The sequence below is a fragment of the Ictalurus furcatus genome, chromosome 3, assembly GCF_023375685.1.
Source record: "Ictalurus furcatus strain D&B chromosome 3, Billie_1.0, whole genome shotgun sequence".
NCBI classification, from domain to species: domain Eukaryota; kingdom Metazoa; phylum Chordata; class Actinopteri; order Siluriformes; family Ictaluridae; genus Ictalurus; species Ictalurus furcatus.
Genome location: NC_071257.1, coordinates 37,099,387 through 37,120,276, shown reverse-complemented (window position 1 = coordinate 37,120,276; position 20,890 = coordinate 37,099,387). Strand labels below are relative to the sequence as shown.

The following is a 20,890-nucleotide window of genomic DNA, read 5'->3' as shown; positions in this document are numbered from 1 at the left end:
AAGATCTTGATTTTCCTGTAACAGTACGATTTGGAGTGAAGTAACCAACCAACAGAGGGCATAAATCCTGTTATTTTCAGCGCAAAACATTCAAATGATGTTACATGGACAACGCTTCGAGCCCCTGTGTGGAAAACACTCTGTATTTTCTCTTATTTAGTGTTCATAGTGTTGCACTTATACATTTTAGAGTGCTGATTTGAATTGTTCATCGTTAGTGTGATTTGAAATCAGGCGGATATGAAAGCCACCAAAGGGGTCCTTGGGGTGCATGATGTACAGTGGGTGGAAATTAAGGTGTGGTAACCGAGGTAGCCTCCTCTGCAGAACTGTTCCTGTGACGTAATCCGTTTAGAGCGTTACTATTGGCTTAAATTAGGCACGCGGCTGTCTTACGTGCCTGATTGAAATGACTTGATTTTACGTATGATAATTAAATAACATATTTTCGGTTTTATTAATGGATACTCAATATGAATAACATTTCTTAAGCTCAAATTGTTTAATTTAGTAACGTGGCCCTTGCTTGTGTTTTTATTTTTTTTAGTCATGGGTCCTCAGGGGTCCTTTCAGTATTGATGACGTCACAGCGTCAGCCCGTTTATTATTTGTGTAGTAAAACAGAAGTCTGATTCGCTCCTGTAAGCGCTAATCAAAGGTTAATAACGGTGTTATTAAGGGCTTATTAGAGGTGGGAGGGTTCGTGATGGCCGTGGAGGTGAGCAGCATGTCGAGTGTTTTAGCGTTTCAGACTCAGATCGCCTCAGTGATGGAGGTGTTCGCTAACGCCGCTGTGGCGGAGATTTGTAAAGTTGTGGAGGTGAGTTACACCGAGTTACAGATGGAGATGCTGAAGAGCCAGAAGGAGAACACTCTGCTCAAACGGAGGTTGAAGATGATCGAAATGCGCGAGTCGTTTTATAAAAGAGCCAACAGGCTGAAGGACTCGGCGGGGGGAGAGGGTGAGTGAACTCACGCGCACGCACACGCGCGGCTCTTTTTAGCGAGTCAGATCTTTTAGCTCGGCTCACCGATATGAGTCGACTCATTCAGCTCCTATAACAGAAGAACGAAAGTAAAAATCCGACTCATATTATATACGAGTCAACTCGCGGCGTTCGGCTCTTTTTTAGTGAGTCAGACCAATTAGCTCAGCTCACCAATATGAGTCAATTCTTTCGGCCCCCAAAAAAGAAAAAAAAATCTGAATCATATGAGAGTCGACTCGCAGTATGTTCACCTAAAAATTTCTTCTTGACCGACACTGACACAAACACGCGGCTCTGTTCCGTGAGTCATATCGTTTGGCTCGGCTCACCAATAGGAGTCGACTCTTCGGCTTCCAAACGACTCCTTGCCTTTTTTGTTTTTTATTTATAGATATTATTGCTCTTGTTTGCTGAATTATGTCTGAAATGGGTTTTTTTGTTTAACAAATTCTTACTCTACCTTTTAAGTAACGTGTCCGTGGAATAAGTTTAAATAAATAAGACAATTAAAAAATATTTTAAACAGAGTCAATTTACAAGGTTATACATACATTCACAGTAATTTTTAACATTTGAAAGATTTTGTTGTTGAACTTTTTTTTTTTACCAAGATTAATAAATAGATTAAAAACATACTGAATCTGAGAGTTGTATACAGAAAAATAATATTGAAAATGTTATACATATCCTGAGATAGGTACATAACTCCTTCCAAAGTGTTTTAATATAAACACATTCGTAAACATGTTTAGTTGTCTCTTCTAAAGTATTTTTTTCCTTAGATGCTTTGTATATATTTAGAAAGTGTGCTATTACACGGGTAACATTTATTTGTTTAATATTTTAAAAGTAACTTTTTACCAAAAAAAAATCTTATTTGTTAGTAAATAATTGTGGGGAAATGACCAGACTGTGCTGAATAATAATATGCCGTCCACTGCAAAGAAGACGCTGGAATAAATTAAAACATTTTATTACAAAACTAAACAGTACTGACTGTACCATGAAAAATGTACTGTACTTTTTAAAATATAAACTATTGATAAATATTAAAGTAAATAAAAGATATACATCCAAACCGAACTTAAAAAGTCCAACTAGCATTCCAAATAACGAGTCAAATTAGAGACAGCCAAAATGAATCAAAAACACTTCAAATAACACAACAAAATTAGTCAGCGATAGTTTTCATTTCACCTCTATGCTTTCGTACCGTATAACGACAGCGGACCCTTCTCAGCCGCAACCTGGAAAAAATATCGCTGATCAGTCGGTCGAGCTGAAATAATTATTAAATTTGTCATCAGTAATAAGAATTCCTTCTATTGAAATAGTGTTATTCAAAAAGGTCAGATTACAGGTTTGTTCTCCTTTAATAAGAGTTTAAACATCACTAGGAACGGTATTTACTACAGTTTTATACTTTACGCCCCAAAATAAAATTTTCTGGAGAAATTCTGAAAATGAATATAATTGGCCATGGTTCTCAGCTGGCTAAAGGTATAAACATTATTTTTAAAAACAGTTTATTTTTGGAAATAACATTTTCTATATTATTCCAAATATACCATCGATGAGGTGAAAAGTTACGTTTATAAATCAGTAACCAGGACTAGAATTTTGCTTATTAAAATCATTGGTCCTAGATATAACATGCCAGCAATAGAAGGCAACAAATTACCAGTAGAGACCCACAGGGACCATTACAGTTTCCATTAAAACCAACACAATTCCCCATTATAACCATTACACATTGTATGAGGGTTTCTATTGTTTGTTTTTTTTTCCAGCAGCTGTTAGGTCCTGGGGGCGGAGCTTTGTGAACACGAACGGGATTCAAGAAGTAAAAAAAAAAATTTATTCAGATGTTGACCCCACCCACTAAACCGTGAACTAAAAGGTGAAGTGTGTGTTGTAGGTGGAAGGGTGCGGGTGAAGATCGGCACAATACAGAGTGAACGGCGCCCCACTGAGGAAACAACACCACATGATCCTGTAATACACACACCTGCTCAACAGGTACACACACATGCACACACACACACATATGCACAAATGAAAAGAAATATATATATATAATAAACACAATAACACACTCATGTACTGCTATTACTCCATGAAACTTTATCTCTAAATATCTGAGAAGTCTTGTGTAGGTGTGTGATTCATTCTATGTGTGTGTGTGTGTGTGTGTGTGTGTGTGAGAGAGAATAGGAGAGTGTGATGGAGTGTGTGGAGCAGGACGGACAGTCGGACATTCTCATGCTGAAACAGGAGACAACAGAGACCCTCAGTAAAGAGCGAGACACAGAGACCAGAGATACAAGTACAGCACAAGCACGCACGCACGCACACACACACACACACTTTTATCTTCCATTCACTGTGTGTTTACACTGAACGTTACAGCCAGGCTGTTAATGAGTGCGTTTTTCTGTGTGTGTGCAGCGGGCAGAGAAAACGTCCTGCAGCACGACTCGCTCCAACAACAGGAGGTTACACACACACACACACACACACACACACACACTTCTTCTTCTGGTGGTTATTGGATGTTGGAGTATTTATAAAGTGTATGTTACCCATAATACACTGCGAGTTTACCTTAGTGCATCATCAACTGATGTTGATATTCATTCATTAAACATTTTTTTTGTCGTCCATAGCAACGAGCTCGACTCCGCCCCTAGCTTAAACTGAGCATTACTAAAGGTTCCCCTCAGCAGGTAATAAACGCTCTGTGTGTTTTCAGTCTGATGAAGAACGTGACTTTCTGAAGGAGGAGCAACGAGAGGAGCGAGGAGACGCAGAAGCACACGACGGTAACGACAGAGAAAATAAAAACGGCACCAAATATACATCATCATTCACCAGGGCTTCAAATAAAGAACAGCAGTAAAAGGAAGGCTGAGCCGTGTTCTTTACCCTGCGTCCACACTAGCACGCAGCACAGTACAGGCCCTCCAGTCTTGTACAGGCCCTCCAGGATTTTGCGATCGCAGAAATTGACGCAAAATCAAAGAAACTCCGCAATATTCGGAGGAGCGTATTATATTCAGCCAAAGCCCACTTGGATTCCCGCGTGTCGAACATGAGTGCAGGGAAAAGGTCTCGTTTACCATCAATCACTGCGAAAGCGTGCTTAACAATTTCATGCGATTGCGATCTCGCCAACTCAAGTAGTTTTCTGCACAAAAATCTCCGCAAATTTTAAAAAAAAGTCACAGCAAAATCAAACTTTTTTGGACGCAACAGTAACAAAAAACTCTGCAAAATCCTGTACGGACTGATTTTTCTTCCTAACGTCTCTGTACACACTTAATGAGAGGTCGTATATGACATCAGAAGATGAAACCTTAAGAGGGAAGTAATTGCAGGTCGGAACTAAAGAAACATCAGACCACACGCACCACAGGAATCATTCGAGATGATCGATTGGAGTTGAAGCGTCACGATCAGTTTGCATAGAATTCAGACAATCTCCGTGCAAATCGTGGATCTGTATCGAGCGTACATAGAAAATGAAGAGTCAGTCTGTCGCTCGCTAGTGTGAACGTGGGGTTACATCTGCACCGGAGCTACGAGATTGGAAGAGTAGTCGAGTGCAAACTTTAAAACAAGGTAAAGAACCTTGAACAACAACATTTTCTAGTCTATCAAGGAGAATAGTATGATCTGTAGTATCAAAAGCTGCACTAAGGTCAAGCAACACAAGCAGCGAGACACAACCCTGATCAGAGGTCAGTAGAAGGTCATTTACCACTTTAACCAGCTCTGTCTCTGTGTTATTCCTATGTAGGTACGAGCTGCTGTGCTACAACCTTTTCTAAGATCTTGTAGATTTAGGGATCTTAGGGAGATTTGATATCGGCCTGAAACCAAAAAAGAAAGAGTCCGAAACCACATCAGTGAATCTGTTTGAGACACTGAACACCTCCACGAAGCCTATTGAGGAGACAACATTGTGGGATGCAGATTATTAGTGCACAATGCTAAACTGGTGGCTATACGCTTCCACTGCTTGTTAGCAACCTTAGCCTCATAGCTCCAGTGCAACACTAAAGAAGCAAAACCAACTTCTCTTAGGTGTTTATCTTTACATTTTATTTTTAGGAAGTTGTCCTGATGAAGGCACTTCAAGTATAGAAGCTGACAATGACGTCACTGTTACAGATGCATCATGGGAAGGCAGCATGTTCGACTCCTCCCCACACAACCTCCCGTACTCTGGAGCTGACATCAGTGCAGGAACGTCCGTTAACGATTATTTCCTGCACAGAGACGCTGTGTGTTCCTACGGCACCGAGGTCAGCTCTGTTAGTAACGCGTCTTTTCCTGAGACTCACTTCCCACACGCTGACAAGCGAATGGTCTCTCAGTCCCATGCCGGCCCGTTTAAACCCGACAGGTTCGTGGTGTGTAAATATTGTGGGAAACACTTCCCTCATGCTAGCGCTCTAGTCCTGCACCAGCGTGTCCACACGGGCGAGAAGCCGTACTACTGCGCTCTCTGTGGGAAACGCTTCAGTCAGGCGTCCAGTCTGAAGAAACACTACGGCATGCACCGAGGAGAGAAACCCTTCAGCTGCTTGCACTGCGGAAAACTCTTCTCGGATCAGAGCAACCTGAAGAAGCACGTTAACGTGCACACGGGCGAGAAACCCTACGGCTGCGTGCAGTGCGGCAAAACCTTCAACCAGTCGTCCAACCTGAAGACACACATGAAGATCCACACGCGGGAGAAACCATTTAGCTGCGAGCACTGTGGCCAGATCTTCGCCTACAAGAGCAGTCTGGTGAAACATCAGCAGAGGAACTGCCTTACTCTGCAGAACCCGCTCCAGAACCCGCTGCAGAACCCACTTCCACAGTTTTAGACCTTTCTGAGCCTGGAAGTCATGTTCTGCATCCAGCAGTTTTATAAATATACTATACGCAGTGAGGGTCTGTCTGCCCTGCTCTGGATCTCCGCGTTCTTCCCTCTTTTCCAGAGAACATTCCTGCACAGATACTTCCAGGAGAACACGTCTCTGAAGTGTTCACTCGGTCTCCTGCCTGATACAGACGCTCTCGTGATGATTTCTTTAGGTTATGGTCCATTTCCCAAGTGAAGCGGTAAATACAGAGGAAATAAAAAAGAATTTCACTGCAAATCAGGGTTTCCCTTTTAATAAATACCCAACTGTGTGTGTATAGGATGATAGGATTCAGTATTAAAATCATGAAAGTGGCCACTGGAACGTGTCGTGTAAATAAGTTGCAGTGAGATGGTTTCGTTTTTCAGTTTCGTGCCTGTAGAAGAATTATTTTTTTAATTCTGAATGAACACAAAGTCACACTCCTGTAAGACTGAAATGAACAGAGAGCTGCGTACAGTGCTTTATTATTATTATTATTATTATTATTATTATTATTATTATTATTATGAAAGTCCCCTCTTGTGTAAAAATAAAGTATTACAAAACTTTAAAACTTAAATACCAAGTTCACTTATTGCATTTAGAAATCTGGATGAAACAGACTGAGAGACGGATAGATGCTCGCTGTAATACTGTCTGCATCCACAGGGAGGCAGCACCACTACTAACCTTACAGGGAACTCTGTGTGTGTGTGTGTGTGTGTTTGTTTCTGGTGGAACGTTGTCCACATTGCCCTTCTGTTACTCCACATTGTCCTTATTATACACACAAACGATCTCTCTCTCTCTCTCTCTCTCTCTCTCTCTCTCTTTTCCCTGTGAAGGATTTCTGCTTCGTTTGTGGTTCCTGAGTAGAGGAGGAAAAAAAACTGGATTACATCTGTCATTGTCTGTCTCTTTATATCTGTCTATCTCTTTATATCTGTCTGCCTCTCTTTGTCTGTCTCTGTCTCTTTATATCTGTCTGTCTGTCTCTTTATATGTCTCTATATATCTGTCTGTCTCTCTGTTTGTCTCTTAATATCTCTCTGTCTGTCTGTCTGTCTCTCTCTCTCTCTCTCTCTCTCTCTGTTAGACGGGTGTCTCTGGTTTGACATTATGTAGGTCAGCAGTTTTGAGTTACTGATTAGAAACGTGTGTGTGAGTTTGTGTATGAGACCGAGAGAGAATGCATTAGTATGCTAACATACATGCACACACCCTCTCCTGTGAACCTGAACATAGACAGGAAGTGGGGAAATTGAGTGACTAAACATTTCTCATCATGACAAAACCCATAGAGAGAGAGAGAGACATATCAGTTTCTAACAGGATGGCAATATATATATATATATATATATATATATATATATATATATATATATATATATATATATATATATATATTAATCTCAGCTTCTTTCTTTTTTTTCCTGGGGGAAGAGCTTATTTGTAGCTTAAACTCAGAATCAGTTTTTGTTAAGAAATATAATTTCCACAGACATGATTATGACCTATATTTAGAAACTGAGAATAAACTTTAATTGTATAGCAGGAGGGTATGTGTTTAAAGCTCGGAACAAAACCCTGAACAGTCACATGCTCAGCTGCTTCCATCTCTAATCTGAGTCACTTTTATATTAAAGTCATCTGTAGCACAGCAGGATTGAATCAACAACACTGGGTTTTATACACGTTTCACTTCGGCCTGAAACAAAAATAGATATCATCATCATTTTACATATTACTCAATAATTTACTGATTAATTTGCCACAGAGACTCAGCTTCATGCTTCAGCAACGAAACATAACTTTCATTTGTCTGGATTATAAATACACAAAAGTTTCATCTTTTTATTTATTCACTGTATGTTGTTGTTATTGTAATACAATTGTACAGCTCCTCTTAGCAAAATTGTGTGTGTGTGTGTGTGTGTGTGTTATTGCTCAGCACTTTGATACAGGAAACAGGAAGTGACACGCATGACTTTCAGTTTATTGTTGTTTTTTTTACTCCAGTCTCCATATTTGGATTACCATGTCATCCTACATGTCTATTTTTTCTAATAAATTTCTTTATTTCTATTTTTACACTTGTTTAAGTCCCCTCAAGGTCCATTACCTTTTTTGTTTTTCATTTGGGATAAAAACATTTGCGGTGTCTCAAATCAGTCCCTCATTCTGTATTTAGTGCAGTAGATTTCACTGTAAATGTCAGTGGCAGAATTTACCCAGAATGCATTGCTGCAGTTCGTCTGAAGTACACCAAGACCTTATGACAGTTGTTCACATCTTCCTTCCAAAACTAACTGACTGAGTTGGGGCTAGAAGTTTGGTGAAGAAGTTTTGTTTTGTTTTTTGTTGTTTTTTTTAAATACTTCATTTTGGTGCATTGAGCATTTTAGATATGATTTATCACTAACAAACAGAGCTAAAGTGCTAACTCACTGACCATAAACAGTAAAAAAACAAAAATAAAATTCAGATTTAGCGATTATCCTTGCTCCTGAGCATGACTGGGCCTTAGCACAAATAATTATTCACTATGTAATGATCAAGTGCTGACTTGAATAGGGGACATTAACTATTTCCACACACTAAACATTGTCACTGAAGGGAAATGAAGGCATAAAGGTGTTTTATATTTCAAGCATGTAGCGTTATGTGCTTGGCTTAGTTTCTCTTATGAACATGATACGTAAGGGCGTGGCCACATGGGGCAGGGTGTCATAGGGGTGCAATTGCCTGTCACCCTACCATCACACTACTGAGCTGCAAAACAAGAGGCGACTGTCCAGCAATTTCAGCAACAAGTGGCGTCAATCCATTTATTCACTTCTATGTAAATTATGTATGACGCTGTAAAGCGGTGGTCACCAACCCTGTTCCTGGAGAGCTACCTTTCTGAAGACTTTCTCTCCAACCATAACACTGCCCATCTGACCATCTAATCATTAGAAGCCTTAAGTTCTTGATCAGGTGTGTTAGATTTCGGATGGAGATGAAACCTACAGGAAGGTAGATCTCGTGGAAGAGAGTTGGTGACCACTGCTGTAAAGCGACAAATCCAAACGATTGGGTCGAACGATTCCTCAGAACCGGTCCTGCGGTGTATGTGGTCCGACGTTTCTTCAGTTCCCTTCTCACTACTTGAGTTCCTACGTGTAATTAGTGTTTGATACAAACATGGGGGAATAAATCTAATCCTGTCATATATAACCTCTCGTTAAATTGACAGGCCACAACCACAGATTATTCAATGATTATTATTGTTGTTCAGTATTCTGTGTACATTAAACCTGCAGCTCAGATACTCAACTAATGAACCTCAAATAAACACCTGGACACGCACTTTGGAGCCATCACTTTTAAAACTCTGATATTTTTTTCAGTGAGACGATTTTTAAGCTTTTTCGAGCTGAGGGGAAGGAGGTGGATTAAAAGAGTTCGTTATAAAATGGCTGTTGTTTATAAACGTGATGGTAGAGATGGTCTCATTCCATTCCATGTCCTCATTCTCGAGCTTTTGTAATGTTTTTGAGTTTGTTTGGGAGTCTTATTACTTAAAAACTAATTTTCCAATTTGCAAAGACAATTATTTGTATTGCTTCTCAAACTTTCCCTGAGTTATTTGACAGTTTTCGCAGCGTTGTCTGAGGAACTAACGTGACTTCCGCCACGACTCGGCTCCCAGCCGCTCTGACAACACGTAGTCAGGTTCAGAGTTTGAGAGGAAGTTAAAGCAAAGCCACACCCCGGTCGGTGCGTCACCCAATCAGAAGCCTGCACTGAATCCGTCCCACCAATGAGAGAAGTTCGAGGCGGAGTCACGAGCGCTGTTGCTAGGGCTAAAGCTTCTACTTTGTTACTATCACTGCCTGGCCAATGAAATGCCAGCTCGTGAGGTATAAAATTCTCTCACGCGAACTGCACCGGATTGGGCGCGACGCGTCGCTTATCCCTACCCTTCGCCTCATGGTGCGCTGGGATTGGACGGTTGAGCTGTCAATCACGGTGAAGGTTCACTATGTTCCGTTGATGTGAATTTGGCGACTCGCTTCACTACACAGAGCTGCCTGGCCATAACGGGGCGTTACCAACTTTTTTGTTTTTCTTTTATTTTTTTTCGTCTATTTTTTTCCCCACACAGAATCGGTTTCGATTTTTGTACTTTGTAAATATTTTCTCCGATTTTGTACCAGTTGAGTCGGGATGGAGCTGAATTCTCTGTTAATCCTGCTCGAGGCTGCAGAGTATCTGGAGAGAAGAGACAGAGGTATTTACTGCAATATCTCTCTTTATTCTCTTATATATCTCTTATATCTCCGACTTTACTGCAAAACTGCACAGCGCTAACTTTATCTCACTTTATTTACTCTAAACTACCCTCTGGTGTTATAGTCACAAACTCTTTATTAATGTAAACATTTCACTTCATAAACTCATTCAAGTGTGTGAAATGTGATGAGTGTGTTTATTTTCTTCATGATCATCAAATGGAGCAAATTACTATTAAATCACATTCTTCATCCTCTAGTTCCCTATTCCCTAACCCCTATTCCCTACCCCTTACTCCCTAGTCACTAGTCCCTACTCCCTACCCCTTGCTCCGTACCCCCTATTCCCTACCCCTTACTCCCTAGTCACTAGTCCCTACTCCCTACCCCTTGCTCCGTACCCCCTATTCCCTACCCCCTATTCCCTACCCCCTATTCCCTACCCCTTACTCCCTAGTCACTAGTCCCTACTCCCTACCCCTTGCTCCGTACCCCCTATTCCCTACTCCCTACCCCTTAATCCCTATCTTCTACCCCTTACTCCCTACCCCCTATTCCCTACCCCCTATTCCCCACGCAGTGTAGTGCACCGTGTAGTGAGTAGGGTGTAGTGCACCGTGTAGTGAGTAGGGTGTAGTGCACCGTGTAGTGAGTAGGGTGTAGTGCACCGTGTAGTGAGTAGGGTGTAGTGCACCGTGTAATGTGTAAGGTGTAGTGCACCGTGTAGTGGGTAGGGTGTGATTTAAGACACTGTCCCTGATATCATCTAATGATCTATAACACTCACCAGAACTGTGCACTATAGTCAGTGGTGCTTGAAAGTTTATGAACCCTTTGGAATTTTCTACATTTCTGCATAAATATGATCTAAACATCACCAGATAAAGAACCCGATTAAACAAATGACACTAAAATATTATACTTGGTCATTTATTTATTGAGGAAAATGATCCAGTCTTACATATCTGTGAGTGGCAAAAGTATGTGCACCTCTAGGATTAACAGTTAATCTGAAGGTGAGATTAGAGTCAGGAGTTTTCAGTGAGTGGGATGATCAGGTGTGAGTGAGTGTGCTGTTTTATTTAAAGAACAGGGATCTATCAGCATCTGATCTTCACAACACATGTTTGTGGAAGTGTATCATGGCACGAACAAAGGAGATTTCTGAGGATCTCAGAAAAAGAGTTGCTGAAGCTCATCAGGTTGGAAAAGGTCACAGAACCATATCTAAAGAGTTTAGACTCCACCAATCCACAGTCACACAGATTGTGTACAAATGGAGGAAATTCAACACCATTGCTCCCCTCCGGAGGAGTGGAGACCAACAAAGATCACTCCAAGAACACCAGGGTAACTTCTAAGCATCTAAAGGCCTCTCACACATTGGCTAATGTTAATGTTCATGAGTCCATCATCAGGAGAACACTGAACAACAATGGTGTGCATGGCAGGGCTGCAAGGAGAAAGCCACTGCTCTCACTGCATCATTTTCCTCAATAAATGACCAAGTATAATATTATTGTCTCATTTGTTTAATTGGGTTCTCTTTATCTTTGTGTGTGTGTATGTGTGTGTGTACAGAGGCTGAACACGGTTATGCGTCAGTGTTACCCTACAGCTCCGACTTCAACAGGAAGAAAAAAACACAGCTGCTCTCACGCAGACCCAGCAACAGCAACAACAACAACAATAACAACAGCAACAACAACAGGTATCATCATCACCATCATCATCATCATCATTAGTCCTACACACACTTATTCACTGATCTCTTTCTGATCAAATCTGATACTTGAACTTTGTGCGTTTAATTTTCAGATCGTCGCACAATGAACTGGAGAAACACAGGTGAGAGATTTGTGTGTGTGTGTGTATGTGTGTGTGTGCTTGCTTACAAACATGTACACACACGTTGCTCCTCACACAGCTGCAGCCCGGGTGCGCTCCAATACACTCCACTGAGGAGCAGGCTGTATAGGTAGGGCACGAGGTCACTCTCCTGATAAGGGAGGATCCTGAATGAGATGTGTGTGTGTGTGTGTGTGTGTGTGTGTCGGAGGAGGAGATGTTTTTTACCAGCAGTGAGACCGCACGCTTCCGAAAAACACCTCAGCTTCTTTGAACTGTCGAGACAGGAAGCTGCAACAGACGCTTTTTCAGTCAGCGTGATGTCACTTCCTGTTGGTGTCAGGGAAGGAAAAGCCCTTGTTTACCAACATCCTGAGAGCGAGTTAAGATAGCACGGTATTTTATTCGATTTTTTTCAGGATCTACAGTCTACAGCTTCCTGTTTTTTTTAGTTAGTTACAGTAACATGTATACAGCAGTTTTCTAGACACTCAAAGTGCTTTACATTGTATGCGGGGGGGGTCTCCTCAACCACCACCAATGTGTATCCTCCACCTGGATGAAGCGACGGCAGCCATAGTGCTCCAGAACTCCCACCACACACCAGCTATTAGTGGAGAGGAGAGAGAGAGATGTGGCAAATTCAGAGATGGAGAAGGGTCAATGGGGGAATTTGGGCAGGACCCCGGGGTTATACCCCTACTCTTTACCATACGTGTCCTGGGATTTTTAATGACCACAGAGAGTCAGGACCTCAGTTTAACATCTCATCCGAAAGACGCTGCTGTTTTTAAAGTCTAGTGTCCCCGTCGATATACTGGGGCATTAGACCCACACAGACCACAGGGTGAGCGCCCCCTGCTGGCCTCACTAATACCACTTCCAGCAGCAACCTTAATTTCCCCAGAAAGTCTCCCATGCAGGTACTCACCAAACTCAACCCTGCTTATCTTAAGTGGGACACCAGGTGAGAACTGCAGGGAGATATGACTCGGGTGAGGCTTTCTTATGAACAATATTAAAACCTATAAGCTACAGGGCTAATGTAGCTAACAAGTAATTGAAGTCTATAGCCAGCAGTTTAGCATCGATTATCACCTGGAGGGGTTGTTTAAGGGTGCACACCTGTGATGTAACTATTACTGATTTTACTGGAGCACACACACACACACACACACACACACACAGACACACACCACACACACCACAAATACAGACAGTTACATACACACACACAGACTCACATGTAAAGTAAGCAATGCTCGCAGTGAGAGAATATGTGTACCAAAACTGCTGACGTGTGCGAGTTAAACATATGATGTAGAGATTAATCACAGCTGTGTGTGTGTGTCTGTGTGTGAGAAGTCAGCAGGGAATTCCCAGCACATGCCTTGTTTTTATTACTCAGTATTTCTTTAATACTGCGCTTCCTCCTTGCTTACTCCTCCCCCTGAGTCTTCTCCTAAACCTGGGCTTTTTCCCATAATGCATCTGTGTGCAGGAGGTAATAGAAGGGATGTGGGCAGAGCTGAGTAGTGGCGCTATAGTGTTGAGTGGGCAGAGCTAGGTGGTGACCTGAGCGGGGCTGACCCTACAGTGCTGAGTGGGTGGGGCTGAGTGGGCGGGGCTAAACAGATGGCTTGCATACAAGAGGTCTGAATACAGCTCCACCTTACAGACAGGTCAGCCTCTGTGTGTTTCCAGGTGTGTATGGGCCCCTCTATATAAAAACTGTGTGTGTGTGTGTGTGTGTGTGAAATACAGGTGTGTGAGGGTCGGGCCTCTCTATATAAACACTGCTGAAGTGAAAGATTGTGCACTGAGTGTGGTTCAGGGTGTGCCTGGTTATTTTGTGTGTGTGTCTTTCTACACTCTCAAGTACCCCAAATATTTCCTTCCTGCTTCCTCTGGCTTGTTGCCAATTACTTCATATGGCTGCAGGTAGAGATCCAACATGCATACAGACACACACACACAGAGTAGACACACACATACACACACACATACACACACACACAGTAAATGCAAAAGGTCCACAGATTCTGACTGCAGTGTATCTGTCATCTGTTGCTGTGTTTCTATAAACAGACTGTAATGTGCTGACTGTGTGTGTGTGTGTGTGTGTAGACGTGCTAAGTTGCGTCTCTATCTGGAGCAGCTGAAGCAGCTCGTGCCTTTAGGACCTGACAGTACGCGACACACAACACTGAGTCTGCTCAAACGGGCCAGGATGCACATCAAGGTACACACACACACACACACACACACACACACACACTCCTCCGGAATACCCCCATATCCCAACAGTCCACTGTTATAACCTCTATTATAGATCTCTACTGAAAGTCTACTGAAGTTGCAAAATAATGACTTGGACTCGTGAACAACTGACTCAAGACTTGACTTGGACTTGAAGACAGAAACTGGTGAAAAACACATCGTTTTGGTTTGGTTTTCCAGATTGGTTTGGTTTTCCAGATTTTTTTATTTATCCCTGATTCATTCATTCCCCATCAGTATGTGTTGATAACAGTTAGTTTCTAAACACACAGAGCCAGTGTTTTTATACAGACGTGTGACGCATCTTCAGGCGCGTGTTCATCACTACCCATCGCCACCCATCATCACACATCATTACCCATCACTGCACATCATTACCCATCACCACCCATCATCACACATCACTACACATCACTGCACATCATTACCCATCACCACCCATCATCACACATCACTACACATCATTACCCATCACCACCCATCATCACACATCATTACCCATCACTACACATCATTACCCATCACCATCCATCATCACACATCACTACACATCATTACCCATCACCACCCATCATCACACATCATTACCCATCACTGCACATCATTAACCATCACCACCCATTAACTCACATCATTGCACATCACCACTCATCACTTCCCATCGCTTCCCATCACCACCCATCACCACCCATCACTTCCCATCACCGCCCATCACTTCCCATCACCACCCATCACTTCCCATCACTTCCCATCACCACCCATCACTTCCCATCACCACCCATCACTTCCCATCACCGCCCATCACTTCCCACCACCCATCACCGCCCATCACTTCCCATCACCACCCATCACTTCCCATCACCACCCATCACTTCCCATCACCACCCATCACTTCCCATCACCGCCCATCACTTCCCTTCACCGCCCATCACTTCTCACCGCCCATCACCACCCATCACTTCTCACCACCCATCACTTCCCATCACCACCCATCAACTCACATCACTACACATCACTACCCATCACCACCCATTATCACACATCACTACCCATCACCACCCATCATCACACATCATTACCCATCATCACACATTACCCATCATTACACATCATTGCACATCACTTCCCATCACCGCCCATCACTTCCCATCACCGCCCATCACTTCCCATCACCGCCCATCACTTCCCATCACTTCCCACCACCCATCACTTCCCATCAGAACTATGGTAACTGTGCACTAAATGACAAATATATAATCTTTCCTGAATTTTCTATGAATGTTCTGTTTTATTGTAATTAAAGGGAGAACTTTTGTATCAAATGTAATAGTTTGAAAGTATTTTTTTAATGATTTCATTTTGAATGAATGATGTAAATAAAACCTTGTGTGCTTTATTAGACAATTTTAAATAAATGAACAAGACATTCTGTAGAAGTAATCAGTTTTAATATTTCTAGCTCAAATAATTATTGCTGAAAATAGAACAGACTTGTGAACATGTCTGTGCCCTGCTGCCTTGTTGCCCTGAGAGGAGTTCAAGGCGGGGTATTGGGGGTCTTTGGGATTAAATACATGTTAGTAAATAAGATGGTGATGAAGAATAAAAATACAAATAAGGTGCAAAAATCCAGGTGTTTGTACACAGGGTCAGAACAGAATAACCACAGCAGACATTCACAGCAACTTAGTGGTGGTGATCGCGTGTGTGTGTGTGTGTGCGCGCGTGCATGCGTGTGTGTAGAAGTTAGAAGAACAGGATAAGAAGGCGGTGAATGTGAAGGAGCAGCTGCAGAGGGAACATCGCTACTTAAAGCGTCGCCTCGAACAGCTCTCACTGCAGCGTATTCGCACTGACAGCATGGGCTCTACCATCTCTACTGACTCAGAGCAGGGTACACACACACACACACACACACACACAGTTATCCAATCAGCCAATCATGTGGCAGGACAAGAGCTTTAGTTTATGTTCACATAAAACATCAGAACGAGGAACAAGTGTTTATTATCTCATTGTCTTTACGTTATTATTAAAGAGTACACACTGTGTGTGTGTGTGTGTGTGTGTGTGTGTGTAGAGGTGGACATTGAGGGGATGGAGTTCACCCCCGGTGATGGAGACAGCGTGGACGGAGTGAGTGACACCGAGGATCACTACAGCCCATGCAGCTTTTAGGCCACGCCCCTCTGTCCAACCTCCCTGCCCTCTCAAACAGGAAGTGGGCTGTTCTGTACTTCCTGTTCTTCCTGTACGTCCTGTTTCCTATATCCGGCTCTGAAGAACAACCTGTGGTCCGATCATTCCGGCTCTGACCCGTCTCTACACCAACCAAGTGAGCGAGTGTGTATTTGAGACGCTGCCATATTAAACCAGGCTGGATCCGTGAGGCGAACGAAGTAGCATTTAGCACACTACACCTCATGCACTTCTCACACTAAACAAACAAAACGTTTTTTCCCCCCAAAATAAATTAGCACTCGAATAAGTTAGCATCACTAATAATTATTCATCGCTGTGTAAATTAGCAGTGTAACAGCTAGCAAAAAACAGCAACTTGAGGATGGATCAGTCAACAAGGGGCGGGACTTACATTACATTTCATTGCATCAGCCAATGGCAATCTTGATCATGTGACCTCACCAGTAACATTTCTTTTACTTCTTTCTCTTGACTTAATAGTTAGCTAAAAGCTAGCCTTCTAACCACTTAGCACAGCTAACGTTAACGTTACCTCTTCTATATTCAATGATTGGCTGATCAAATGTACCTTAAGCCCCGAACCCCACTGACTTAAGCCTGAGGCGTGTCACTCAAAAAAAATATGTATAAGAAGTGTGTCCTAGCTCCCAGCCAATCAGGATCCAGCCTTTTTTCCCCTCTCAGTAGCAACGTGATGTAGCAATAACGACGCTGTGTGTGTGTGTGTGTGTGTGTATATGTATAATTCACTAACACAATCGCGCACACACACTCGACGCAGCGTACACACACACTCCTCACACAGTGACGCGTCAGAGCCGGATGCTAGCTTGTAGCAGAGCTTGAGATTAGCATGCAGCTACAACACAGTGAGCTAATTTGCAGTATTCATTGTGGACACACACACACAGACACACACACACACACACACAAAGACCTATCTTTATCTTTAGCGTACGTCGTCCCAAAATTTTAGCAAAAATATTTTACAGAAAAATAAATTTTTTAAAAATCCCTTAAACACTGGTGTAGTGGGCGTGGCCTGTGCTGTGATTTCATACTCATATTTTATACAGTTATCTTGGCTACACTGCTTAGCTACTTTTAGCTGCTGGTGTTATTCCAGCTAACTGACTGTAGAGGTGCAGTGTGTATGACATCATCAGGATGGCCACTCCCCCTCCACCTGCTAGGTGGATTCAAACAAACAAAAAAGTGTATATTAAATAGAAGTGTATAAAAGTGTGTAGGTCACCGAGTGACTTTAGCTCTATATTTCTGTCAGAATTTTTTTATTATATTTTCCTAAAATGCAAAAGACCAAAAAAAGAAAATATAAATAAAAATATTAAATGCATACATATATAATTATATACAAGAGGCCGATCTCTGCCATCTTTCTGTGCCTTCGTCATGTCCTATTCCTCTCCCTGTACACTTCCACTTACTCCCTACTCTCTACTACCTACTCTGGTCTACTTTGAAGGGCACGGCCTGGGCCTGTCCCAATCCAACAAGTAGACTGTTCTCTTTAAGGAGAGCCCACATACCACTTCCTGCTGACATCCCCTTGCTCCCTACCCCCTTACTGTCTCTCCTCAGGTCTGCTTTCTCATGTACACACTCACTAACACCCCTCAACACAGACTTTGTAAAACAAGGTGTGGCTGGGTCGTGTCCTAATCCAACATGTAGGCTGAACTCTCATCATCCCTCCAGTGGTCATGTCTCATTGCTCTCCCTGCTGACTCCCCCTTACCCTCGAGCCCTACTCAGGTCTCCTTCCTGTACACACTCGGTCACTTCCTCAGAAGGAACTAAGTGAGGATATGCTGCTGGTGTGTGTCCTAATTCGACAACAAACCTGTACGCTTCAGGGTGCCTCCTACATCCTCGTCCCTTTCATACTCACTCCTGTGGTTATGGTCTTTACTCTTAGTGCAGAGGAAGACACTGGGAGAAGTTCGATCATGGCAGCTCGGGCTCTTCCGCCCTCTCTCACCTTCTCTTCGTGCACTTCCCGATAGTAGTAGTAGTAGTAGTAGTAGTAGTAGTAGTGTTAAGTAGTGTTAAACTCCTGCCCAGGGGGATTGTGGGTAAGGTAGTCCCTCTGATGAGCATAGTGAAGGTAGTATGTGACAGACTGGTCTGAGATCAGTGCGAACAGGCAGCTTTCATCACGAGGAACACACACACACACACACACACACACACACACACACACACCCCTCTCTCAAGTAGAACCTATTGGGAGTGTAGGCGGGGCTTCAGTGATGTTATAAGAGGTTGTTTCAAATCTTAAAGGGACAGGAGCAGCTCCGATGTAGCCAATCAGCTGAGACCAGAGTAGTGTTTATACTGAAGAAACGAGACAGAGAGTGAGATGAGACAGAGAGTTAGACAATGAGACAGAGAGTGAGACAGTTCTAATACATTCCTGTAGTCTCAGCACTTCCCGCTTTATGTCACTGCACTTTTACTTTCATCCCTTTTAATGTTTTTAATTTTTTTATTATTATTTTAATTCTAACGCATCGTCTTTGTGCGGCTTGTCAGTGTGATAACACCGGGGTCAGAGGTCAGGAGTGTTCTGTGCCAGAGACCTGTTAATACAGGATGTGTAACATACATTCAAATTTATTTTTGTTTGTTTACACACACAAACACACACACACACACACACACACACACACACACTGGTGCTTGTGTACTGAACAGTGTAATATACAGAAATAAACCTGATTTTATACACGCGTGCCTCAGTGTGTTATTATTCGGTGTGTTAGAGCACCACCTGCTGCCACTCACAATTATACATATCATTTTTATTTAATTTATAATTATTATAAGATAGTATTTATTTATGTTCATTCACCTTACAACAGACCGAAGTCCCTTATCATCCCAGCACATCTGCAGGCCTGTTTATTCCTCGTACATTTTAATGATGTACAATGACTACAAGCAAAATCTCTTTTAAATACGGAGAAATAAGGTTTTGTCTTCATACACTCACATTTATGAAAAGAGAACATTACATTAATGAAAAATTTTTTTTGACTTTGTCATCCAACAACATTCCAAATACAGTATGGTTTCTAGAGAAAGTAGACAGTGATCGGACCTTTGTTTCCAACCAATAAGAAATATTTGAGTGCATACAATGAATATAAAGACAATCAGCTGTCTCTGTGTCAACTTGATAAAAAGTACAAAGGTTATGATCAAAATTAAATCAAAGCCTTAAAAATTCACTTAAAGGATCCATTAAAGTTTGTTTTAGGAGCCACTGGAAAGTTAATATTCTGGATTTGCTATTTTAGTACAGTTGGCTTGTCATAAATTTGTAGAAAATCATTATGATATAGAAGAGTAGGATACAGTATAGAGTTAAAACGAGAATGAATAAGTTTGGTGGAGAAGATAGTCATAAGGACATTACCATTAAAGAGAAGGGACATGAGCCATCTAGCAAATTAATAAAAAGGTTTTGTACTAAATGAATTAAACTTTTTGGAATAGCATTTAAAATACGCTAAAATTGTTTGCGTTCACAATATCGATTGTATTTAGTACAAAAATCTCCGGTTTTGAAAGTTAACAGACTCCCATCTTCATCCATTACGTGAACTACGTAAAAATACCTTTTTTTTCAAGACAATTAAGAAAGCATAGAGATTTACACCTGTATAAAACAAACCTGTTATCCCAAATGGGGTCTATAGGTCCATCTCAAAAAATGAGAATAAGGTGGAAAAGGTTTTTTTTTTTCTCTCGGAAGGTTGACATTTATATATATGCATATATATATATATATATATATATATATATATATATATATATATATATATATTCTGTATTATAAATTTTTTATTCTAATATTTTGAGATACTGGATTTTTTACTTCCGTGAGCTGTAAGCCGTAATCATCGAGATTAAAACAAAAAAGGCTTGAAATATTTCACTTTATGTGTAATGAATCTAGAATATATGGAAGTTCTACTTTTTTAATTAAATTATGGGGGGAAAACTTTTTCCACAATACTTTTCCATGATATTCAAATTAATTGAGATGCACCATATGCACCTGTAGTAAAGGTGTGATTATATAGCCTAATATGATATCTTCCAACAGCGCAAGATCTGTTCGTGAAAAGAAGATCATTTGATTGGCAGTTTTGAAACAATAAAATCTTAATCTTTATTTAACTGGGGTTCTGGGCAAATTTCAAGACCTAACTGGTGCTGTAAACATGTCAGTTATCACACGCCAGTGGGCAGTAAAAACTAACATCATTACACCGTACCAATGGAGCTAATGACTGCGAATAACAAGCGTCTCATGGAGGAGAGTGATGTGGATTCCCCACCTGTTTCTCCTAGTAAAGGTCACACT

General features: G+C 41.7%; 2 protein-coding genes across 3 annotated transcripts; both read left to right on the top strand.

Moving 5' to 3' along the window:
• The first annotated feature begins 562 nt into the window (after positions 1-562).
• On the top strand, positions 563-7,217 carry si:dkey-56e3.3 (zinc finger and SCAN domain-containing protein 2). Of its 2 annotated transcripts, none has more exons than XM_053622228.1 (6): positions 563-962; positions 2,908-3,008; positions 3,204-3,315; positions 3,438-3,484; positions 3,742-3,811; positions 5,163-7,217. In XM_053622228.1, exons 1-6 carry the CDS (start codon positions 707-709, stop codon positions 5,864-5,866), a joined length of 1,290 nt encoding a protein of 429 aa, XP_053478203.1. In that variant the 5' UTR covers positions 563-706; the 3' UTR covers positions 5,867-7,217. The 2 variants fall into 2 exon arrangements, with proteins under 2 accessions (XP_053478203.1, XP_053478202.1); XM_053622227.1 differs by having other exon boundaries at positions 564-962; positions 5,103-7,217.
• Positions 7,218-9,247: 2,030 nt separating this feature from the next.
• On the top strand, positions 9,248-19,245 carry mxd4 (MAX dimerization protein 4). Its single transcript, XM_053622242.1, has 6 exons — positions 9,248-10,163; positions 11,746-11,875; positions 11,983-12,012; positions 14,140-14,254; positions 16,036-16,186; positions 16,373-19,245. Exons 1-6 carry the CDS (start codon positions 10,100-10,102, stop codon positions 16,468-16,470), a joined length of 588 nt encoding a protein of 195 aa, XP_053478217.1. The 5' UTR covers positions 9,248-10,099; the 3' UTR covers positions 16,471-19,245.
• The last annotated feature ends 1,645 nt before the right edge of the window (positions 19,246-20,890 follow it).

Excerpts from the sequence above, each read along its gene's own strand:
- si:dkey-56e3.3 (XM_053622227.1), top strand. The coding sequence starts at position 707 with ATGGCCGTGGAGGTGAGCAGCATGTCGAGTGTTTTAGCGTTTCAGACT. Across the intron at positions 3,009-3,203 it reads TACACACACCTGCTCAACAG|GAGAGTGTGATGGAGTGTGT; the intron begins GTACACACACAT and ends GAGAGAGAATAG. Across the intron at positions 3,812-5,102 it reads AGACGCAGAAGCACACGACG|GAAGTTGTCCTGATGAAGGC; the intron begins GTAACGACAGAG and ends TTTTATTTTTAG.
- mxd4 (XM_053622242.1), top strand. The coding sequence starts at position 10,100 with ATGGAGCTGAATTCTCTGTTAATCCTGCTCGAGGCTGCAGAGTATCTG. Across the intron at positions 10,164-11,745 it reads TCTGGAGAGAAGAGACAGAG|AGGCTGAACACGGTTATGCG; the intron begins GTATTTACTGCA and ends GTGTGTGTACAG. Across the intron at positions 14,255-16,035 it reads GGGCCAGGATGCACATCAAG|AAGTTAGAAGAACAGGATAA; the intron begins GTACACACACAC and ends GCGTGTGTGTAG.